The 25263-nt window shown below is 40.6% G+C and overlaps 1 protein-coding gene across 22 annotated transcripts in view; it reads left to right on the forward strand.

Annotated features, from left to right (window-relative positions):
• Positions 1 to 22852, forward strand: part of AGPAT3 (1-acylglycerol-3-phosphate O-acyltransferase 3) — a 91527-nt gene extending 68675 nt beyond the window's left edge. For 14 of the 22 annotated variants that reach the window (XM_090123254.1, XM_031594622.2, XM_090123301.1 and 11 more), the window contains 8 exons: positions 8652 to 8878; positions 13764 to 13933; positions 14104 to 14265; positions 16644 to 16797; positions 17223 to 17325; positions 19989 to 20064; positions 21975 to 22173; positions 22667 to 22852. In XM_090123254.1, the coding sequence (XP_089979380.1) occupies positions 8701 to 8878; positions 13764 to 13933; positions 14104 to 14265; positions 16644 to 16797; positions 17223 to 17325; positions 19989 to 20064; positions 21975 to 22173; positions 22667 to 22755 (1131 nt within the window). In that variant the 5' untranslated portion in view covers positions 8652 to 8700 and the 3' untranslated portion in view covers positions 22756 to 22852. Of the gene's footprint in view, positions 1 to 6028; positions 6052 to 8651; positions 8879 to 13763; positions 13934 to 14103; positions 14266 to 16643; positions 16798 to 17222; positions 17326 to 19988; positions 20065 to 21974; positions 22174 to 22666 lie in introns of those variants that run through there. The other 8 variants (XM_031594631.2, XM_090123345.1, XM_090123335.1 and 5 more) reach the window with 2 other exon arrangements.
• The last annotated feature ends 2411 nt before the right edge of the window (positions 22853 to 25263 follow it).

Raw genomic sequence — 25263 nt, forward strand, 5'->3', positions numbered from 1 at the left:
TTCCAATCTTAATGGTTCTAGAAATCTGTATACAAAACTTTCAGTACTGTTTATACGGAAGTCAAAGCACCAAACTGCAGACTGAAAGGTGACAAAGGGTGTTGCATATACACAGGAGAGTACTAACTGATAAACACCTGTTCTGAATGACGTGTAGTTGAAGCCATCCTAAGTTGGCTAAACATTACAACTGTTGGTCTTCCTGAAATAAAGGTAAGGTTCGTAGATGCACATCCAGCCTTTGAATTGGTGGGAAACAAGAATCCTGTAGTGTCTCATGACTGCAGCAAATCCATGCTAAGGAAATAATTATGTCACCGCAGTTCAGTGATATTCAACCCATATAGTGTAGTTGTCTGGGCTTCTTTCACCCTCTGAACTTAAAACACCGTTGTTCCCATTTTCATGACACGAGCAGAAACTGCTTATGAAAATGCCCATTTTCTTTGTAGAGATGCCTGCAAGGAGAGATTCCTCAAGCAGTTCTTCCTTGCGGTGGCTGTCCTGCAGTTGGTGCATTTCTAAGCAAACCAGGACTCATTTCAGTTGTCTGATCCATTTGTTTAAATAGAGACTGAGCTAACTGAGTACACGTTAGTAGAAATTAAATTTGGGCATACTTGCTCTCTTTATTTTTTTTGTATGTGAAGAGTACAATAAAAGGAAGTGGTTGAAATTAAATTTGGAAAATAGCCATTTTAATCCTGCTCATCTTTTCAGCTGCAACAAGTTAGAAAAATACAATTGCACCTCTAGCAGAGGCAGAAGCAATACTCTGCAGCTAGGGAGGAGGTTTAATCGTGTCAGTTCCACTTCATTTAGGGCAGGAAAGGCAGGGCAGTCTGCCCCTCCACTGCAGTGATAAGTATTATCAAGAACGTTTTATTTCCTCCTGGTTCCATCAAGTCATTGGAATGCTTTTCTTTTCTTTGTTCACATATTCTGCGGTCTTCTATCTCATAAATACAAGTTAAACAACTGGTAATCTTGGTGTTTTTTTTATTATTTATTTGTCTTTCCTGAGCAACTCGATAGGAAGCTGCTCCACTTTCAAAAGCAGGCAGGAGTGCTGGGGCTGACATCTCAGCATGGTATGGGCCCTTCTGGACATTTCTTCTAGGACAGTTTGGGTAGCAGAGTTGCTCCACAGGTGGTATCCAGGGCACAGACAGGCTGCCCTTCACTGTGGCCATCTCCTGATGTAGGGTTTATGGGGTGGAAAAACTGCCTTCGATGGTCACTCCTGAATGGCACCCACTGGCACGTGGAAGTAAGCACTGCTACATTCTAGTTTGTACCCTACTCTTTCCTAAATCTTATCAGTAAACTAAATCTGGTAGTAACATTAAAGAGTGGTGGAGAATGGATGAGTCAGGAGCAGGGACTGGTGCTTCTGCTGAGGGTGTGTGCTTCTCACATGGCTTGCTTTTTGTTACTTATGTTTACAGACAGCTTTGTTGCCATGACTGTCATTGTTTGACTGACCATTGCATTAGATGTTACACTTTACTTAGTGTTCTTCTGCTGTGTGTAATTTCTCCAGGTAATTTGTTCAGTCTGTGCACCTATTAAGTGATGATGAATGTCAGAGCAACGTGCACAGCTTATTATTATTTTGACCTTGAAGTACCATCATCTCATTAGGATGGTGAGTCAAACAAAATCTTCCTATCTGGGGGAAATAGACTCATCAAAAATCTCTAAACTTGCTGAGCCAAACCTATGGACAATAGTGGAAGTTTCTATGGTTTAATGGGCTGAAGAACCAGACCTGTGTAGCAAACATATTTATCACCAGATCATGGTGATGATCTTTCACTCCTGACCTTTTCTATAAACTGGTGCTGTCAAGATTGAAAATAATTCAAGGAATAAATTCTAATGATAGTAACTCTACATTTCCCCCCCTTATTTGAGATCATGTTTTTAATTCTAACAACTAGGAAATGAATTTTCAACTTTGTGTGTTGAATCTGGCTTAATGTCCTCTTCCATACACCTTAATTTTGGAAATTCATGACACGCAGGATTTTTTTTAATGAACTTTGAATCAGTCTTGCATTTGGTTGAGGAATGCGCAGAGAAATTAGATCTCTATTGTATTAGAAACTAAGATAATTTTCCTGTCATACTCAGGTTTAAAAGACTCAGTCTGTAGTAGACAGTCTGTAATGCTGTGTGGGATGTGATTGAGTAGTTGACTATTATTTTACAGCATATCTGGAGAATCCTTGGTACAGACTGTTCAAATGGATAGCAGAACTCTTTTTACACCTTATTTCCTTTCATATACATTTCTCTGACTCACTGCTGTTGATGTAAGGTGTGTTTTCTAGCTCCTTACACAGCTCTTGTTGCCAATGGTTCTTCTATACCTGTGCTTCTGAAATAAATGAGTCCTGGGGGGACACTGCTTTCCCTCACAACTCTGCCTAGACTGTTGGATAGAATGGTTAGTGCTCTTGGGCTTTCTAATACTAGGAAGAGAGATGAGGGCAAAGATGCTTACAGTACTGATTTTCATAGCTGGTTTTAAAAGCAAAGTGCATCAGTTCATTAGAGGAAACACCAATGCAAGAAAGACAGGGAGCTGTTGGAGGGGATCCAAAAGAGGGCCACTGAGATGATCAGAGGGCTGGAGCACCTCCCCTGTGAGGACAAGCTGAGGGAGCTGGGCTTGTTCAGCCTGGAGAAAAGAAGGCTGCAGGGTCACCTCATTGCAGCCTTTCAGTACCTAAAGGGAGCCTATAAAGAGGAGGGGAGTCAACTCTTTGAAAGGGTAGATAACTGCAGGACAAGGGGAAATGGTTTTAAGTTGAAGGAGGGAAGATTTAGGTCAGATGTCAGGGGGAAGTTCTTTACTGTGAGAGTGGTGAGGTGCTGGCACAGGCTGCCCAGAGAGGTTATGGATGCCCCGTCCCTGGAGGTGTTCAAGGCCAGGTTGGATGGGGCCCTGGGCAGTCTGGTCTAGTATTAAATGTGGGGGTTGGTGGCCCTGCATGTGGTGGGGGGGCTGGAATTTGGTGATCCTTGAGGTCCCTTCCAACCCACGCCATTCTGTGATTCTGTGAAACTGGATGGCTGAAAGTGTACTGAGAGAAGTTTTCATCAGCTCCAGGTGCTGCTGCTCATGCCTGTCCCACTCACACTCAGAGAGCAGCTCATGGAACAAATAGTCCTCACTTCGAAAATAAAAGAGTTTTGGTTTTTCCTTTATGTGTTTCTGATAAGCAGAGTTTATAAAACTCTTGATGAGACATGACTACCAAAGTGGGGACAACAGGTTCGTAGCAAAAGATGTCAGTAATTAGCTTCATAAGTGGAGATAAGCATTGTCTGGTGGAGCAGAAGCAACTGGAAAACAAAAACAGGGCATGCTAAAAAACCTGAAGACAAAAGGCTAATGATGTCAGGACTGCTGCAGCAGCGTTGGTTGTGGTAAGCACATTAATTCTCACTGTGTTGGAATGTTAGAACCAGAGGACCAATTTCTAATTCCGTGTTTGTACTCATGCATATCTTATGAACGTCAGAGGATTGTATGTATGTGGCAGCAGTAAATGAACTAAAACCTGAAGTTAAAACTGGAAATACTGTGTGCATAGAATGATTAGTGGCTTCATTTTTAGTTTAGACTTCACAAATAAATATATATTTCATGAAATGACATTAATGTGCTCAGGGCTTGTGCTGCATCTGTTTTGTTTTTAAGCTGATTTCTTAATGAAATGAAAGAGTTGCAGTACTGCTCTCTGCCATTCTGCTTTTTAATGGCTTTTGAGCTTGGTAGCAGGTTTGAGCCATATTTAACAGAGATGTACATGTCTCAGAGCAGGTTAATCTTTATGGCTGTGATGAATGCAGAAAGGTGGCTAATGGAGAAAGATGGTATAACTGAGAACCACATAGTATCTCTTAGATACCAGAAAATTTGTGTGAATGTGGAGCCTCAGCACTCAGCTCTTGCCCTATGGTTGAGAATGAGGTAAACAAGGTAGGAGCTCAGAAGGGTGTAAAGTATTTAAGAATCAAAGAATCACTCAGGTTGGAAAAGACCTTAAAGATCATCGAGTCTAACCACAACCTAACCATACTACCCTAACTCTAACACCTTCCACTAAATCATGTCCCTGAGCACCACATCCAAATGGTTTTTAAATACATCCAGGGATGGTGACTCAACCACCTTTCTGGGGAGCCTATTCCAGTGTTTAACCACCCTTTCTGTAAAGAAGTGTTTCCTGATATCCAACCTAAACTTACCCTGGTGCAGCTTGAGACCTTTTCCCCTCGTCCTGTCACCTGTCACCAGTGAGAAGAGACCAACCATGCTCTTGCTGTAAGCACGTTCCAGGTATTTGAGGAGTGCAGTAAGGTCTCCCCTCAGCCTCCTCTTCCCCAGACAGAACAGCCCCAGTTCCTTCAGCCTCTCCTCATAGGGCATATTCTCCAAGCCCTTCACAAGCCTTGTTGCCCTTCTTTGGACCTGCTTCAGCACCTCAATGTCCTTTCTGTACTGAGGTGCCCAAAACTGAACACAGTACTCGAGATGAGGCCTCACCAGTGCCGAGTACTTCCCTAGTCCTGCTCACCACACCAATCCTGATACAAGCCAGGATGCCATTGGCCTTCTTGGCTATCTGGGCACGTTGCTGGCTCATATTCAGCCGACTGTCCATCAGTACACCAAGGTCTCTTTCCATCAGGCAGTTTTCCAGCCACTCCTCCCCAAGCCTGTAGGGTTGTCTGAGGTTGTTGTGACCAAAACACAGGACCTGACACTTGGCCCTACTGAAACTCATACAGTTAACTTTGGCCCATCGATCGATCCAATCTATCCAGGTCCCTCTGTAGTGCCTTTCTCCCCTCTGGCAGATCAACTTGGTGTCATCTGCAAACTTACTGAGGGTGCACTCAATCCCCTCATCAAGATTGTTAATAAAGATGTTAAATAGAAGTGGCCTCAGCACCAAGCCCTGGGAGACACTGCTTGTGACCGGCCAACTGGATTTAACTCCACTGACCACAGCTCTTTGGGCCTGGCCATCCAGCCAGTGTTTCACTCAGATGAGCACCTGCCCATACGAACCATGGGGAGCCTGCTTCTCCACAAGGATGTTATGGGGGACAGTGTCAAAGGCTTTACTGAAGTCCAGGTAGACCACATCGACAGCCTTACCTTCATCCGCTAAGCAGGCTCACCTTGTCATAAAATGAAATCAGGTTTGTCAGATGGGATCTACCATTTGTAAACCCTTGCTGACTGAGCCTGATGCCCTGGCTGACCTTTAATTGGTCCATGATGGCTCCCGAGATTATCCATTCCATAACCTTTCTGGGCACTGAGGTGATACTGATAGTTCTGTAGCTACCAAGATCATCTTTCCAGCCCTTTGTGAAGATGGGCATCACACCTGCCAGTCTCCAGTCTGCCGGGACATCCCTGGTTAGCCAGGACTGCTGAAGAATTTTCTTGTTGGAGAAGATTAATATTATGGGGAGTGGTCTCTGATAGTCAATTGACCCTGTGAGATAAGGCACTTAAAGGCATTGGAAGTATGCCACTTGCTTTGAGCTGAGTTTTACATTAGTGCTGCCCTGTGGCATAAGTGTGAGAAGTAGGACCTTTTTGAGGCTGTGAAAAGTTACCTGTGGTTCTCTTTGCAGCTGAACAGTTAGAAATAAAGGTTTTGTGGTTATGGGTGAGTGTTGTGGAGATACAAGTTGCTTTGGGAAAGGAGGGAGTAAAATTGAGAGATTTTGCTAGCATGTCAGTGAACATGTATTCAAAAGAAATGAACCATGCTGAGACTTGCTATCTAAGCCGAAGCAGATGCTCAGTTCCTAAGCACTTCCCTTAGCTGCTCTTCATATATGTCAATGAGATGTAGAAGTTCTGCTTTTCCTCATTCCATCAAATTTTCTCTGTCTTCTTCCCAGCCTGTCTCTGCAATTCAGTAAAGCAGCTGCTGACCATCCTTTGCCTGTTGGCCTGTCCTCAATGCATGACTGTCTTACATGGGCAGGAGAATAAAGAAATCCTCTGTTAAGGTGAACTTAATAAATACCTTAAGAAATCAAGAGCAATTAGTTGAGGGACTGGCAAAATGGACACCAGCTCTTCTTTGGTTGCAGTTCTCTTTACCTTTCTCATGATCCACAAAGAGATGATGCCAGAGTGCAGGGTAGGGCACTGGAGCAAGGGCAATAGATGCTATTTCCACACACAACAAAGCTGGAGAAGCAACATGCCATGTTGTCTCCAGCTTTCCATTGGGTAACATGTCATGTTCTTTGGTGCCTAATATGGCAATGTCCTTAGTTTATAGGGCAAATACCAGAGTGCTCCAGACTCTGCTCAAAGCACTCTGGTCAAAGAGACTGTGGAAGTGCAGCCCAATCATTTTATTTGAGGATAATATTTGAAATTTCATTTTTCTTTATGCTTTTTGTATGTGCTTTATTAATAATCCTTTTCTGCAATGGGCTAAACTGTGACTTGGGAGGTAGTAAGCACTAGTATGATAACTGTGAGGGATACAGTTGTCAGGAAAGCTGCCTGCATGTGTCTGTACAGAAGGCAAGACACAATCTGAGAAATAATTACTGGAGTCAGATGAGGTTTAGTATGGATGTTAGGAATGTTAGAAATCCCCATTCCTGAAACTATTTAAAAGATGAGTGGACCTGGAACAATGGGACCTGGTAGGTCAGGTTGCTGGTTGGACCTGATGATCTTGAAGGTCATTTCCAACCCAGATGATTGTGTGAGAAGCATGTGTTAGCTGAAAAGATAAATGAACCCATTGCTGTTTTAGGGCACTGGACATTGAGTACTATGGTGGTACTCCTGAATGGAATGATATCTGTCAACAGTGGTGTGGGGTTTGGGCTTCTGGGAGATAACTACACCCTGCTGCTCTTCAAAGAGGGAGGATAGAGGAAGGACGGCATCACTTGCTTCTTTTTAAACATGAGTTTCTGCTTCCGAACAGCTGTTCCTGAAATTATTTATTATTGGAAGAAATATTTCTTTCATTCTTACGGGAAAACACTGGGAAAATTTAATTATTCATCAGAAGCTTCAATATCAGCTTATTCATCTCGCTCTGCTTTCTGTGGTAGTCACAATAGTGCCTTTCCCCTCTGTAATGTACTTCTGAAGTAACTAGATTATTAATCATGCAAATAGATTTTAATTGTGAAAAAGCTGGACACTTTGTAGCTTGAAAGGCAGTAACTAAGATGTAGAAAAGACAGTAAGAGAATAAGCTTTGCCAAGTAAAAGTACTGTTGAGTTTTATAAATAGTACCGAAATGTAAGCAGGTGGCATTTGGTTCCTCACAGCTGGAAGGTGCTTTGTTTTCAGGCATTGGGAACTTCAGCATCACCTTTGGATGCTTATCTTGTCAGATGTACTTGTTACCATCTACTGGTGGCTCCAGTCATTTGCAACACTTGCAGAGAGAAAACATAAATACTTGCAGCAAACTTTGGCAGACATTTAGGAGTGTGCTTTTGTTTTTTGAGTGAGGCCCTGAATCTGTGATTTGGTAACCTGGTTGGCTTCATTGAAGATCTTCTAGTACCGATCAGAAAGGCCAGCATGAGATAACACAGTTTTGGAATAAACTTAATCAGGTTTCTTGTTGAAAACATTTTGTTCTGTTACGTTCACAGTGGCAGGATTTGTGCTGGATTAGACTTCTTCTATGACTTTATGCTGGTTCACACATCACCCAGCTTCCTGCAGCAGGGATAAACATGGCCCATGCCCAGGTTAAGTATCCCAGTTAATTCAGAAGTGGACACGTTCTGTGCCAAGAACTTTCCCAGGTCAAGTTTGTACTACTACGTAGCCTAAGGATTTTTTTATTATTTTACTTTTTTCCCCCTACTAACTGGTTTATGGCTTGACAAAGTGAGAAGTTATTAAACTTGCTCCAGCATGGTCTTTGCATGTGGAAATACCCTTTCCATGCCTTAGTTTGCCAGGCTGATGCTCTTGATGACCAGCTGTGCTCTTTCTATCATGAAATCTGCTGCAGGGTGAAGAACTTGCACTGCAGATGGACTGCTGTACTGTTGTAGTAGCAAACATGTAGCAAAACCTGTGTAACCCCTGGCTGCCCTCAGTATGTGCTTGTTTAGAAGAATTGTGTGCTGAGCTTTGAGGGCAGGCTAGGAAGGCATCAGTTCATTTACACAGTCTTGGAGGCTCAGCATGCTGTTTATGGGTGCAGGGAAGATGAGAATCCTGTTGCAGTTCAGGGACAGCAACCCCAGAAGGCACAGCAATTGCAGCCCAGCTTATTTACTAGTAAGGGCTTGGCTGGTTTGGTGTGAGTTCATGGGTCTGTGTTCCTCCCACTGTTGTCTGATTATATGATCTTTGTCTGAAGAGAGAAGTATGAAGTTCATCTTCAGATCTTCTTGGTGGGCTGTAAATTGCAAATGAATGTTCCTTTTTGGAAGTGATTTGTACCATTGATTGTATGAAAACCTGAACGAGGCAGACTGGGAGAGAAAATAGTTTATATGGTTGGATTACAGTTGCTGAAGTTGCATGAGCTGTTTCTGCGCTCCTATTTTGCCCTTTCTCAGGGCTTGTGAATCCAGACTCAATTAGATGCTTTTCTTTCTCTTGCAGGACAGTTATTCTGAGTGACGGCCCTTGCACACGCTTCTGAGTGGTTATCATGGGCTTCATTGCCTTTCTGAAGACCCAGTTCATTGTTCACCTCCTCATTGGGTTCGTCTTTGTTGTGAGTGGACTGATCATTAACTTCATTCAACTATGCACACTAATCCTCTGGCCCATAAACAAGCAGTTTTATCGCCGAGTAAACTGTCGCCTTGCCTATTCACTTTGGAGCCGTGAGTATGCTTGAAGGAGACATGAGGTCTGGGGGTGGGCAGGGGAGCGTTTTTTGTTTCTTTTTGTTAATTGAAGAAAAAAAAAATCTACATATATATGCACACACTTAAGAGAGCTGCTACGTTGGAAGTAGACTGTTTCTGAGTAGTTCAGAGCTACTGTGTTTTCTGAAATATTGGGCACATGTACAGAAGTCAAGTCAATGAGACATACTGTCCCTCTGTTCTATAAAAGGAGGGAAGTGAAGCTCCTTACCACCCCATATACCCTACCTTGTTGGGTAGGAAACTGCTGATGGGTAACATCTTTACCCTGTTTTGGAGCCCCTGCTAAGCAGTGTGAGCAGGTGGAATTCACAGAGACTGCTTCAGGTGTTTAGAATAGGCACCATGTTGACCTCTTATTTAGGAGCTCAAATTGACTGTGTAGTCTGCAAAGACAGATGTCTGTCTTAAAGTATCTAGAATAGATGCCTTTATAGCTGGACTGTGTGACAGCTTCAGAATTCTCTCACACCCCACAGTATCTGTCGATGACACCTGTGTCTCTTGTAAACAGTTTTCTTCTTCTCCCTCTGGGAGAACTTTACACAGTGAGTTCAGCTGCTTTGCTTTCCTCTTTCAAGACTTTGCAAAACTTCCCCATCTCGGATGGTTTCATTTGCCAGCATACAGTTTAACAGGAAATTAGATTTCTGAAATGAACATTCTGAAGGCTCCTTAGTTCAAATGTCACCTCCTATTTCAGTAGTGAATCATCTATTTTATTTCTGTTCTCCATTTCCATCCGGTATGTGCAACACTTACCTTAGTGCTCAGCATCCTGCTTTGGGTAAATGAATCACCTGAACAAGTACTTAAATTACCACTGAGCAGTCCACTGACAGGCACCCACATTTCTTAAGTCATCAATGTGAAGTACTACCAACAAAAATTCTCCGAAGTACCTAGTTTGGTTGTGTTTTAAGATTATTGTCCTTTTCATGTGCTTTTTGTCCCACCTACTCAGACTACTGTCTCAGAGGCACAGGAGAAAGGAAATTATTGTCCAAAATGATTCAAAGGAGATAGATGAATTGTACCTAGGATAACCCCTTGTGTATAGCCTGTTATAAATTCAATGAGCGAGAAATTAAGCTGTGAAAATGAATGTAAATGTTTACATGGGATTGCACAGTGCTGATGGCCTGTAGTGGAAGAGCCAGAGAATATGCACTGTGGTTGTGATTTATAATAATTAAGCTGTGGAAATGTGGCAGTTCAAATGCTGTCCTTCATAACAAAATGTGTTCTATTATGAGGAAACCTTTGGCAGTCAATCTACAGCTTGGTTTTATATTCTAGATGCTTCATTTTGGTCATTTTCTTGAAACTGTTTCATTTGAGGCTGAGAATTTTTCATGTTGGATCTCTTTGTAGCAGTAATGGCCTTCAATAAGAGGTTCTCTGCCAGTCTGGCAGAAGAATGGTGTGTAAAGGTAGATATATAGTGGTTGATGTGTGTACCTATTATTGTGGTGCACTGAAAATGAGGCTGTATTACTGTATCTTCTTAAGTACATAAAGCATGGCTTCAAAAGGTAAAGGAGATAGACTATCTAGTGTCTATGGCAAACGTTTTTGGATAAGGAAAAAGTAAAGGTAGAAGAGAGAGGTGGGTTAGGCATGAAAACTTTCTTATGGTAAGAACTAGTGAATTCAAATAATCTGGTGGAACTGTGAATCAGATATTTAAGGACAAGTCAGACCAGTGGGCTCAATCTCCTTTGTCTTCTCCTCACTGTGATAGTTGAGCTCTCTCTTTATGCCACACACAAAGCATTTTATCCCCACTCAGTGCTACTCCAGGAGTAGGGCTAAGCCATACCCCACAGACCCTGATGGAATGCAGCCCTGCAGATCTTATCCCCTCCTGCAAAGAGTCTTCGCACCACAAGCTCCAGTAAGCCTGGCCCTGCCCTCTTTTTTCAGCACCTCTCCATCATCTCCCCTTTCAGCTTTAACCTGGACATGGTGCAGAGATGGGGAGCAGCAAGAGTCAGCTGTCCTTAAGCACTGCTTTCCCTCATCTGTATGTAACTGTATGCTGGGGTGGGTTGCCAGTGTTCAGAGAGCTGCTGTTTGTAATCAGGGATGGCTCAGAAATGCATTCATCTATGGTATGGTTCAGATTAGCCCTTCGTTAGTGAGGTGGCATCCCCTCCTCCCTGTCCTTTCTGCCAGCACCTTCCTGGAGTAACTTGGTGCTGGAGATTTCTGTCAGACTCTGGGCTGAAAGTAAACACGTCACTGCATATTTAATTCATGAAGGGTAGTCTGTATTCCAAGTTTCCCTGTGTCAACTCTTTTCTGATGACTTATGCTCTTGTATAGCAGTATGTTTAGTTTAGTCCAACTCCAAAACCAGACTCAAATTTTAGTACTTTATGCAGCCTCTTGTTTATTTTCTTTTCTGGATGGTTTGGGAGGTCAGAAAACCACTTGCTTTGGTGTTTTGGATTCCACACCATAAGAAGGATTTTTGTTGTAGTAAAATATTAGTTTTCAGTGGCAGCTACGTGGAGTATCCCAGACATTGCAAGTTGTACATTCTTTTGGTTTAGAAATATGGGCTTGCTGTAGCATTGACAGGATCAGTACACACAAAATAGCTGTAACCCACACGCCAAAAGAAAAAGGAAATGAACCCACTCCTTGTTATAATTGCTTCATTTATCAGTACACTTGTAAAGGACAATCTGTTTCCTCATATGAATTCTCTGGCTCATCAACCCTCCTCTTTCAGTGTGAAATCTGGCAAATCTAAGCAAAGCTTCCTCCACTATTTTGGAATCCATAGTACAAGGAATGCTTTGCAGAAAATCATCCACACCTGCCTCTGCAGACTTTTTACCTGATGTTGAGAAAGAAATAGACCCGTTTTATTTTTGTTAAGAAAATGCAGTGAATATAGCAGTTACTAGAGTTGTTCAAAATGGGATATTGCTTGGAGCATTACACTGTGTTTGATACTACTACTCTATTCTCCCAAAAGCCAACATGGGAGAACATAGCTCTAAGCTGAGGACATTCTGAATGCATGTAGCAGGCAGGGAAATGGTTTTAAACTGGAAGAGGGTAGAATTAGACTACATATTAAGAAGAAATTCTTGTGGTGAGAGAGTGAAACAGGTTGCCCAGTGAGGTTGTGGATGCCCTCTCCCTGGAAGCACTCAAGGCCAGGCTGGATTGGGCTTTGAGCAACCTGGTCTAGAGGGAGGTGTCCCTGCCTATAGCAGGGGGTTGGAAACAGATGATCTTAAAGGTCCCTTCCAACCCAAACCATTCTATGATTCTTGCACTGAACCAGCATAATCAGAACAAGAAAGGGAAGCAATAACATCTTTCCCAAAGGAGATAAAGCTGTAAAGAAATGATGAAAATCTCTAGTTGGTATAAAGTTTTCTTTTCTCTGCTGCAATTCCAATCAGCCAGGGTTGCATTCTCTCAGTCAGCAAATTGCATACATTTGTCAGGCCTCCAAATAAGTGAGTCTTGAAAATTATACAGGAGAACAGTCTGGAAGATAAGCTACAGAAGCTATGTGTCTTCAGCAGATTAGGATCATTTTCCCTTACTATTCACCCAAGTACTATGTTTGCCTTCTCTCTGATGTGATGCAAAAAAGACAGAATAGTGTGAATTGTGATCAGAAGCCCTCATGCAGGATGGCAGTGCTCCATTTTGCAAAACCAAGGTTTCCTGGCAGAACGTTGAAATGTGGTGTGGCAGAATCTGATGTAGAGAACTGAAAGGACTCCTCCTAGTTTTGACCCTGCATATTTGTAATAGTAGCGTCATAAGAGCTGGAATTTTTAACTGCCATAGTTGTGCAAACAAATTTTGATTGCATCTATAACTTATTGAAATGAGAAAATACCAATGACTACAGTTTGCATGAAAGCAAATCTTCATATTGGGAAAATGAACTATTCTCATACTTTTCATAGTTGTCCCATGATACCAGCGATGCTTTCCATCTGCCTCGTTGTACTGAAAGGAGATAAATAGGCAAACCATAGCAACTATGCAAATTTGTGCTGAATTTAAATGGGAGGTCTTTCTAAGATGAAAAGGATGGAAGCTGAAAATAAGAAGAGTGGATAATGAAGGAAAGGTACAGAGTGCAGGAAGAGATACATTGGTGTACTGAAAGTTGGAGAAGACAGAGGGGAAAGGGCTCGTTCATTCTTTAGCTGTACACAAAAGAAGCACTTTACCATTCCTGGCTTTGTGCAAGTATTTTGATAAATTAGCTTGAATCTCTGTTGCTTCTTACTCCGTAGATGACCATAATATAGAATGTTAAGAATCCTGTGTTCTAATATTAAAATATCTTGCAGAAGATTTGTGCATCACATCCCTTTAAAAGCCCTTCATGGGTCTCTTTACCTCCATAAAACTTGTTTCATGTTAAGTAAAAGCATTAGGCTGCATCTATGCATAATTTGTGTTCCACCTGGGAGAATGTGTACTCATTTAGTGGAGCAATCAACAGCTCAGCTGTCTGTTTTCAGGCATGAAGTTTTTGCTATTTTTTTTCTGGTGATCACAAAATTTCACATTCATAGTACGATGTCTAAACTTGCCACTGTTAAAAACTTGTTAAAGTATCCATAATGCATATATCCAGTTACCTAAATTCTGCTTAAGGATAGCATTGTAATTTGGTCTATAGATTTACAAGCTCTCATTTAATCTCGGCTGGGTTGAATTGAGAAGATGGCAAGTCTTGTCAGGAGTCAGAAGAGACCAGGCACTGCACGGGGCTGCTGTTGAAACACTGGATGTTTTCTGTAAGTAAGCATCACCCCTAACTCATCTCTCTCTTCTTCATGTTTCTCAGAGTTAGTAATGCTGCTGGAATGGTGGTCGGGCACAGAGTGCACCTTGTTTTCTGACGAGGCTACGGTGAATACCTTTGGGAAAGAGCATGTCATCATCATCTTGAATCACAACTTTGAAATTGACTTCTTGTGTGGCTGGACTATGACGGAGCGCTTTGGAGTGCTGGGGGTATGTGCCATAAGCTTTCCCTTCATCTGGAGGACTAGAGGTCTGACTTAAACCCATGCAGATTCTCAGATAAAACCTCATCAGCTTTTTATCACCTTAACATTAATGCTTTCGTTTCGTACACATCAGCCAATGACATTTTTGGATTGTTGTTTTTGTCTTTCTCCAAGAGTTCCAAAGTTCTTGCTAAGAAAGAGCTACTGTACGTGCCCCTAATTGGCTGGACATGGTACTTCCTTGAGATTGTTTTCTGCAAAAGGAAATGGGAAGAAGACAGGGATACAGTTATTGAGGGATTAAAACGTTTGGCTGACTATCCTGAATACATGTGGGTAAGTGTCAGCTTCCTCCTCTAGTACTGACTGCTGGAACAGTGAAGTGAAACAGTGAAGTTGTGCTCTTGCAGTGCGATACCTTATATATCAGGAGAAGGTTTGCTCCCTACTTTCTTTGCATGCTATCATGGAAAACATGCTCTGTTTCAGGGCATCTTTCAGTATGTGCATGCAAAGTGTTGCTCTGTTTGCCTGTTTTTAATGGTAGGCATTTGGAAAGCACTTCAGAAGCTTACATAGATGATTCACAGGCTTAAATTTGATTATGAAATCAAACTTGTGCAATGCTTAAAATAAGTTCATTTATGCTTTCTTGTCCGTCTAATTAAAAGCCAATATTTGACAACTAAATCTGTATATTATTAAGTTACATTTTTTGTGGTAGGATAAAAGAACACAAACAAAAGTCTCTGCTGGAAAAGGAGGTGGGATGGAGGGATGCACGCACCATGGATTTTAATAGGAAGTTCATGTGTTGGTGTGTTCTTTGATCTGTAAAATTATATGCTTCCTTAAAGTCTGTATGAGAAAATACACAACTGCAAAAGCAAGTGTAAGCTTACCGTATTTCCTTTTTATTTTGACATTTTTTGAAGCCAAGGGTAAACGTGTATATTTCATTACATGCAATGTTGTTAGACTTTGCTATGGAATAGTCAACCTAGTAAACTTCTTTCAGCTTTGAATTAAAATATTGAGATAAATTTACTGTTTTGATTTTCTAGCAGTACATTAAATGTACGGTTATTTGGCTCATAAAACATTTTAAGAGGTTTTATGCACAGTTTAACTGAATTTTGATGCCATTCAACACAGCTTATTAAAATGAATGGTGAAATAGTAGGCTTACCTTGTTCACACTGAGTGCATCGTTCAGGATTTTCTATCATTGCAAAACTACAAGCTTTAGAAAAAGAGGATTCTGGCCAATGTATTTTCAAGTATTGAATAACTAGAATATGTGAGTATGAACAAAATTTAATATATCCTTCTGATTAGTGTTTAAAAATAAAAGAAGAAAAAAACATACCCATTAATATTCATCAAGACTGCATGAAAGTTGTAAATCCATATATTGTAATGACTCTGTATTGAGATCCAAGGACTGGTCTCTGGAGAAAACAACTTAAAAAATATAAATGCAAAATATAGATAGCATTGATTACTTAAATCAAGATTTCCTGCGTCGTAATTTAAATGATTAAAATTGACTTGAACAAATCAATTCCCTATTTTTTTTGCGTTCCAAGTGTTGTAATTAGCACTGCCTGTACAACCTTCCTTCATTAGGTCATTTTCACAGTGCAGTCTGTGCCTTGCTTGTGTACTTGGTTCAAAAGGGTTGCTTCTCCATTGAGTTACAAGAAGATGAGAGTTTGGTATATGGGAAAGAGAACTTGAATTCAAGACCAGAAGCTCAGTGTGCAGCATCAGCCTCTATACCTCCAACTGTGGCACCTGCCTGTGGTTGGTCTTGTTTTCATAAGGGGTATTCCCTCAAGGGCAGAATAAAGATTGCAGGACCTGCTCCATGCTGTCACACACTCAGGCACTTCCAACTATTGTGTGCATGGCTTTGTAGTTTTAACACTTGTTTAACTTACCTTTTGTGATGGACATTATTTATATACAATACCAAGGAAAAGTTGGGCAGCTGCAGCTCTAACAAATTGCAGGTATATAGTGATTCATTCAACAGGTCCTCTGTTTGAATTGCAATGTTACAGCATTGCATGGTACTGCTGTGAGAAAGAGGAGTAGCAACCTTTGCTTTCCCCCTGTGCCTGTTGCACCTATAGTGCAGAGATTTGTGTTTCAGTCCTGCAGTGTTTTCAAGGTAAAATCCAAGTGTGATGGGAATGATGTCCACCTTTCAAAATGACCAGGGCTAAACACATCTTCACCCCAAGGTGCTCAGATGTGCTTTGTTTGTGGGTTCTTGGCATGGCTTTGCTTTGCTTCTGGTCTCTCTCTTAAGCAGAGCAGTGGTAACGTAGAGGCTGGAAAAGGACAGATAGTTTTGTGCTGCCTGAAGTCCGTATGGGAGGATTTTGCAGTTAGATTGATGTTTTACATGATGAACAAGGTAAAGGTTTTAGGAAAAGACATCACTGTTTATGAACACAACTGGTACAAATAATAATAAAAAACAATTGGAAAAGCTATCAGACAAACAGGTCTGTCCTCAGATGAGTAATTCTGCTTGTACAGTACAAATTGTAAAGGAGCAAGGTAATGATTAATACACTTTTTCCTGAAGTGTTTATGTACACATGCACAGATATATGCTCATAACACAAAAAATGTTGGTTTTCTGCTTGGTTTCTTGTGGTCACAAGATATCCTTGTTCTTGCCTTTTGTCTTGCTGTACTAGTTTCTCCTGTATTGTGAAGGAACTCGTTTTACAGAGACCAAGCATCGTATCAGTATGGAGGTAGCTGAATCCAAGGGGCTGCCCAAACTGAAGTACCACCTGTTGCCCAGAACCAAAGGTTTTACCACTGCTGTCCAGTGTCTCAGGGGAACAGGTACTGGCAAGCTGTTTTTTTCTTCATGTTAACTATAATGTGTAGCACAGTGTAGTATGCTCTGTTCATTACATTAATTACAACTAGTGAGTTGGCAGTAATAAACATTCACTGTGTCAATTGTTATTTGTGCCATGTAACTTTGTTACTGCTTAAAAAAAATAGTCTTCTTATGTATGCCATTGTTGCCTAGTTCACCAAGTCACCTTGTGTTTTGGTAACACACGTGCAGTGTAGTTGGGAGCGTCAGGTGGCTGAAATAGACAAATACAGCATGTAAGCACAAAGTGGTGAAGGACTCTGCCACATGACATCATTAATGTAAGGCTTGCACAGGGCCCTGGTGCTGTTTATTGCAAGGGTGCTGGCAACGTGGTTGCTAGAATCACTGATGTAACAGCCATTTTTTTTCTTCTTTACAACAGTTTCAGCAGTGTATGATGTAACACTAAATTTCAGAGGAAACAAGAACCCATCTTTATTAGGAATTCTTTATGGAAAGAAATATGAAGCAGATATGTGTGTAAGGTGAGCATCTCATGATGGAGGTGAGCCTGAAGATGCATGCTTTGGCATGTTGAAGTGTATACAGACATTGGAGGGAAATGTCTTTTGCTGTAGTTTTCTTTTCTCTGCGGGCCATTGAAATCTCCCTGTTTCTCCCCTGCTTGAGTTTGCTTTCATGTTTGAAAATCATGCCCTGATTTTGCCTAGCAAGTCACAGCACATTGGATAGGTTTTTAAGGCTGGATATGACTGCACTGTCAGTCCAGCTGGGAATTCCCCAAGCTTTGTGCAGTGAGGACACTTACATACCGCCTTCTTTTCTCTGCTGGGAACAGAAAGCCAACTAACTCTTCTGTCCCCTTTCCAGTCTCTTGTAAAGCATACACATAGTATGAATAGCCTGTCCAAAACTAGTAGTTTCTAATAGTGAGTGGTGTAAAGCTCTTTGTTGTGCCAGTTTCTCTCCTTCTCATGTCACATGGTTTGACTAGCAGATTAGAAATTAAATAATGCTGAATTTCAAACATTGTATGAATGAGGTGATATATTCCTCACATTCCTCATTACTTTTTTGCCTGAAAGAGCGACTGCTAACACCTAACACTACAGCATGTGCTTCACCCATGCACACATACATGTGCTTTCTCTCTCTTTCTTTCTTTCTTTCTTTCTTTCTTTCTTTCTTTCTTTCTTTCTTTCTTTCTTTCTTTCTTTCTTTCTTTCTTTCTTTCTTTCTTTCTTTCTTTCTTTCTTTCTTTCTTTCTTTCTTTCTTTCTTTCTTTCTTCTTGTCGCCTTCTTCTTGTAAGGCCTCCTTGTGATAATAGAAGCTACTGACACTTTCCTGTTGATTCTCTTCCTTTCCCTTTTATGTTTGGGCTTGACAAACCATCTGATTGTTCTTTCCGTTGTTCTTCTGACAGCTCACTTCAGCTATTTGAGGTAGCAGGTAGTCTTGCTACTTCTCTCACTCCTTTCACCACTGCCCTTGGGTTTGTGCATGGTAGATGCATAGCACCAGCTCTATACAATGTCTCAGTGAAAGCAGGTGTGTCGTGCCAGATCTTCCAAGGTTGAAAGGGTCTGTAGGAATCACAGTGGTCATCCACTGTGTCGAGGTAACACAGCAAGGGTTTTGTGGAAGAAATGCTATGTCAGGGAAGGCTGCCAGGTGAAATTATTAATGATACTCTGTTAAAGAAGCTAGTAATTATCTTGTTCAGTAATTTTGATCTATAATATGATCGTGGAGTGAATCAACATTCTCACCATGCTTTTCTATGCTTGAAGCTATTATTCTGTACTAGGGAGGAGACCAGTTTTTAAATCTTTACCTGTCCTTGATGTACCAGCAGACATGGCTTAGATAGAGAAAGGAAGCTCTTGTTCTTCATATATGCATATGCAGATACCTGTGCAAAGCAGCAGATGATCCAATCTTTGTCCTGAGGGACTCCAGAGCTAAACTGGTAAATGTTGTTGCTGTGAGTACCCTCTAGTGGTGGTATCATCACAGCAACAATTGTAGCAAAGAGCTTTCAGCAAATGACTTTTTACTGAGCTCTTACTGAGCATTACTTATATTAATTGAGCATCTCCTCCTGTTAGAGCTATTAAAAAGAAATCTGTAAACCCTAGTTTTCCATTTGTTTATGGGATGCAGAAATTATTAGAAATGTGTTAGAATATCTTCCCTCTGCTGCTGCAGGCTCAAAAGCTTCACTTTGAGCTGTGGAAACACATTCCCTGATTGAACAGCAGCAAATAAATTTTATGTGCTATCACTGAGTCTGGAGCTCTCCCAGAAATAACACTTCTGTTCTTAATGCCCTGCTATAAGAGGGGCCTCATATTGTTGGAGTGTTACCGAAATATGCTTGAGCTGAGGGTAGGAGATGTGAGTCCCTCACCTCTACAAATCATGCATCTTCTTTCTGAATTGATCAATGACATCAAGATGTGTGCCACTGAGAAAGGAGACAATGCATTTTTGAATGTGTTAACAGCATATCTCGGAAAACAAAAGAATGCAGGAAATGGGTTGGCTCTTCATTGCTAGGAAGGGGATTGTTAAAAGGCAGCTGTTCTCAGTGAGGTCAAGTCAGTGCCCAGAGCTGAGCGTAGCTTTCATATGCACCAGAACTTATGTTTTTATTTGTATGGCCAGAGAGAGAGAGCAAGAAGGCAGTCTGTAGGAGGTGATTTCCATGGAGTGGGTACAAAGTGAATTTGTAACTACTCCCTTTCCATACCTTCTAATTTGTTTCTTTTCCTCACTAAAAGAATGTAACAGTTTTCCTGAGTTTTGTCACTTTTGCTCATCTTTATTTCAGCCCTGGGTGACTCAGTCTGAGCCCACTGGGAATCAGCAGATGATGGCTCCAGTGAGGAAGTAACAGTGTTTTAATGTGAAATGCTTTTTTTACTAATGTGCTCTGAGATTGATGGGAGCCCGTACAGTTTGTTTTTTTCTTAAAAATCTAAGTTTTTAGGTGGTGAATCAGCAGTTATTTAGGTCTCAATTCATCTGTACATAGAAAAAACTTTGCCATCAATGACATTATTACATCTAGTCCGTGTCTTTTATTCAATGAGAGATCTTCTCTAACAGAGGTCTAAAGTCAAACACCTGTATTTTTCTCTTAATCCTTTTTTTGTTTATTCCTTCATCTCTCTACTAAACCAGGAGATTTCCTCTGGAAGATATCCCTCAAGATGAAAAGGAAGCTGCAAACTGGCTTCATAAGCTTTACCAAGAAAAGGTAAATAGCTTTTCTTTCTTTTCTTTCTTTCAGAATTTTCAGGGGTAGTGTACTAAAGAATTAAGAAATGCACTTCATTTCACTAGAGGAAGAGAAGAGATGGAAATATATATAATTTGGTAGCTATTCCTCAGACTATTGAATGGAGCAGTATAGGCGTGCTGTTAAGGGAACCCCTTTAGCCATCCCTGTACAGCCATTGAGTATGTCTCAAATTGTTGGGAAGCACAATGGGCTTCCTAGACTGTTGCAGAAGACTAATAGCAGTCAACCATCTCTTTATGTTCTTCAGCTCTTGGGTCTCTGTCATACATTTCTAAAGGCCCCATGTTCCCCATGGATGCTTTTATGAACTCAAGAAGAGTAATAACTGTGCCAGGGGCAGCCAGTACAGGCTCTTAGCAACACTGGTCCTTTGCTTTTATATTTCTTCCACACTCACTTTTCTTCTCTGTCTTCTTGTAATACCTTTGAAACAGTATGTGGCATGGTACAGATAGTCCCTGGGATCTGCTGCCAGGGACAGATGTTGCAAATGGCTAGAGTGTCTTCAGAGGACTCAAAGCTTTTTTCTCATTTCTTATCTTTTTTCCCATTAGATGGTTTATTTCATGACCACAGATTGAACAGGAGAGAGGAAAGAACTGTAATTTACATTGCCCAACCCTAATTGGTGGATTGTTGAACTTGAAATGTGTATTTTATTGTTGTACTCCTCCTCCCTGGAGGGTGTGTGGGGAACGGGGAGCACATATTAACTGTCTTTGCTTTTCTTCTGCTATGTTAGCCTACACTGCAGCATTTCCAACCTTACACTTAACCTTAGGTTTATAGGAAGGCAGCAAATTGTAAGGGTCTGGAATACTCTTAGGTATGAAAATTCCTGCTGAAATTGCCTGGTTTGAAGAGCAAACTTCATGAGGTATTTTACAGGGCCTTTCTTTCTCCGTGTCTTTGTTAAACAACCAATGGCAGGGCTAAACAGATGCAGCACAGAGCATCCATTCTGCTTGGCTCCGTTCTTTGGACAGAATGCTCTGCTTTGCTTGCAAATTGAGGGCTTGGTGTTCCTTGCTGATGTGTGCTGCTCCTCCATTAAACTTGAGAGATATGAGAGATGTTGTCAGGGGAGGTATTATTTATATATGTGGGTATTTCATATATTGATCTTACGATTGTAGCAGTATGTTGTAACTGGAATCCTTAAAATGTTCTTCCTGTACTATGGATATGGCCTCAAAAGGCTGTGTTATTGGCAAAGAACAATTTGAACATCTCAGCCCTTCATAAGGGAAGCTAAAAGAAAAACAGCTTAAGCAGGGGAGAAAAAAAGAGAAATAACCTAACTTGAACCATCCTTGGTAGTGGCTTGGATATCTTATAGAGCACTCCTACACACCAAGAGAAGAATAAGTCTTGCATTTATGGTTAGTACAGTGCTGTCTCTGCTGGTCAGTTTGTGATTTGTCTTCCTCTTTTTTGCTGAATATATAGCATTTTTGTGCTGTGATTTACTCAAATCACTCTGACTTTTCTGGAAGTAAAAATGGGAAGAAAAAGCATCCAGCAGAGAGGCAACTGCTGTCTGAACTGTGGCCTTATGCAGCCCTAAATTCCTAAGAGATTAAGAAAGCAGATGAAGTTATTTGGTGGTGGGGAGGCCAATACTGTTTCAGTTTCTGATCATGACCAACACAGCCTTCAAAGGGCTCAGCTGGTAGTAGCTCTGGCAGTCAACTGAAATGCCCAAACAGCAAAAAAACTGCAACAGCAGATGGAAATGAATGCCATGTACTCTTGACAAGTATTTACTGCAGAGGATGTCCTCGATGTTGTCCTAGAGTTAACTAGTCTTGGATTGCTTAGTGCAAACATATGATTATGTTTTCTCTATCTTCTCTTTCTTCCAGGATGCTTTGCAAGAGATGTATAATCAAGAAGGCACATTTCCTGGCCAGCAGTTTAAACCACCTAGGAGACCATGGACCCTCCTAAACTTTCTTTTCTGGGCCACAGTTCTTCTCTCCCCTCTCTTCACATTTGGCTTTGGAGTTTTTGCAAGTGGATCACCTCTCCTTATCCTTGCATTCCTGGGATTTGTTGGAGCAGGTAATAAAAGCAGAGAAGATGCTAAGCCCAGTAACATGTAATAGGATCCATTAGCTCAAATAAGTTCTGTGCATTATGGATATGAATGGGACTTGCAGAAGAGCTCATTATGTAGTCTTTTACCTTGTGTAGTGTTTTTATTATCTGAAAAGCTTTTAATCCAGGCAGACTTGCCTTCATATCTTAAGCAGTATCTATAGCAATCAATAGCAAGTGAGTCTTGTAGTCCATGTCTGAAGGAGAAAATACTCAGACTGCACATCTTGTCTATGATCTTGGAGAAAAAAAAAAAGAAGAAAACACACAAAAACAGGTGGTCTACATGCAACTTCATACAGTGTGCAGTTGAAAAGCAGCGTTCTGTAGTGTCTACTGATGTTAGGCTTGAAATAACTCATATTTGTATGTCTGTTCTGCTTCTGTGTTTAATGTAATCTTCTGAATCCTTGAACTGGCTTTAATATACATCCCATTTCTCTGTTATGTTTTAAAGCTTCCTTTGGAGTTCGTAGACTGATAGGAGTAACTGAAATAGAAAAAGGCTCCAGCTATGGCAACCAAGAATTCAAGAAAAAGGAATAACTGACAGCTGCAGTTCAGCACATATAACCAGACTATGGTATCCGATTAACTTCAGTTAAAAACAAAAAAAACAAAAACAATAAACATTTAGAAACTATCTTTTTCTTAATAACTGATGACTAATATTAATGAATAAAACTTGAGCCAAGAATGAAGAATTTGGAGGAATCACCTGAAGAGAATGCATCGACTTTCTGCCTGTTTAAGGATTACTGTAGTCAAACTATGGGAGAAAATCAGGGCGGAGGGAGGATGAATCTAAATTTTCTTGCTTTGTTGGGGATTTGGGGGTAGGGGTTGAAAAGATGTCATTGAATATAGGCTGTGTGCATCTTCAGATGACTGAATACACTGGTTTCTGTCAAGAGCACTACATTCACTTTTACAAGAGGAGCCACAGAACGTTTCCTCTTGCTAAAGCCAACAACATTTACTGATTTTCGACTTTTTTAATTAACAATCCAGGAAAAAAAAAACCAACCATTTTTGAGTTAATTGACATGTTCACCGGGTTAGTCATTTTGAAAAGGTTGTGTTGTCATGGCTACAGATTAAATCCTATTTGTATGTTACACTGATACTTTTTATTTTCAGGCAACTTCTTAAAACTTCTGTAACGTTAGAGAATGGATAGCGGAGTTTGGAAGCATTGTGTTACTGATCAGTACATCCCATAGAACACATCCACTAGTATTTATCCAGTATAGATTTCTCATCAGATCTCCTGCCAACCGCTCAAGGCTGTTTAATCACAAAATAGTACTTCAGTCTTGAATGTTATTTGCCCTGTTTCACAACATACACATATGTAATTTTGAATTTGCTCGAGTTTGGTTTGTTTTCTGAATTTTGATCACAGGATTTGGAGTTGTGCAAAGAAGGAAATTTGTTCAGTTGTCCTGATGTTTTCTCCTCCTATTTCTGTTGGTGTCTGTCATCACCTAAGTCCGGTTCAATCAATGTCTCTTAGTAAAAAGGGAGATAATAGCAGAAATGAGCACAATAGTTTTCATAATGTTGTCCTTTGCAAGAATTCTGAAAGGAAAGGTCTGTAGCAATCAGATTCCAAATACTGGCATCTCTTGAACTTCTAATGGGAGTTTTGGTGTCGATACAGATGAAAACAGGATCGTACTCTGTGTAACAGTAGAGTGTGCTGCACTTTCTACTTGGTTGTGCTTTAGATATTAATGTGAAGAATATTACAAGGTGACTCATTGCTGTTAAGCATTAGAATGAGTATGGGGTCTCTTCAGGGATATTAAATACCTTTAGTTTTACTTGTAGACCTTTAGATTTTTCCACTGAAAATAGAGATCAGAATTATGGCTGTACCTGTTTGTTTTTTTTTTTTCCCTCTAAATGCACATTCTGAGATTTGTGCAGATTGCTGCTGTATGCACAACTACAGAACGATTTACAGATAGATGGGAGTTACCTACGAGTTTAAGTCTGATGGCCAAAATCTGCATTTAGCTACAATTGGAAATGGGTTGCAGATCCATAGTTGAGGGCAGAAGCTGACCCTCAAGGTCTGTCAGTTTAACCCAGCTGCCACTAGAATATTTATCTCACTTCTGTAAACAGCAGGTCTTATCAGAGCACTGATAGTTATTTTTCATCTTTGCCCTAGTAACAAAGATAAAAAAAAGTAATAATTTACCTTCTTTTCATATTTCTTCTGTTGGACTGTAACCTCTTCTCCTACATGTTTTTTCTGTTTTCAAAGTCTGGAAGAGGAATTTTGTAACTTTGAAGAATATTTTACTGAGGGTCATCAATCACCGTTGTCATGCACTCAATTTTTACTAGTGATTTTTCCAACAAAAGGAATTTGAAAGATGACCTGTGTTGTCTGTCTTTGCTTAGACTTATTCTCACTGAATCACTGAACCCATAGCCTCAGCATTACTACGTTATCTTTCTACCCCCAAAAATCTTCCCTATAAGAGAGGATAAGCAACTGTTGTTAGTGAAATTTGGAATACTCTTTAGGAATTGAGAACAGATCCTAGCCATGACTCTGTTTTCCTTACTGAATGCTTTTGTACTTAAAGAAGGTTAGGATTCCAAATGCTGATAAAGCTAACTCTCTGATTTTTCACTTTTTTAACCAGAAGGCTAAAACCAGTGGGCTTTTCTTTCTTTTCTTTCCCCTTCCCTTTTCTTTTCCCATAAATAATTCATTAATGGACATATTGGGTATAATTCTTGTTTCTTAGAAAGGTGTTACAAATGCTGTATACTTGCTTCCTGAAGATGATATTGAGTATAAGTAAACTGTACTGGCAAAGTGAGGCTTGCAAAGCAGGCTGATCACTATGTTTTATACTTACATTTTGAGCAGTATATTAATGGGGCATGACAAGATTTTCACAAAATAAATCCCTTCTTAATGTTGAGAAGAGGGGAAGTGTTTAAAGGAGAAAGGAATTAATAGCCTTTCTCTTTATGGGATACTCTTCTCCTCTCAGTGCATGCAACTTCCTACTAGGAATCATGGGACTA

This window comes from Phasianus colchicus, chromosome 1 (genome assembly GCF_987193195.1).
Source record: "Phasianus colchicus chromosome 1, bPhaCol1.hap1.1, whole genome shotgun sequence".
In the NCBI taxonomy this organism is placed as follows: Eukaryota; Metazoa; Chordata; class Aves; order Galliformes; family Phasianidae; genus Phasianus; species Phasianus colchicus.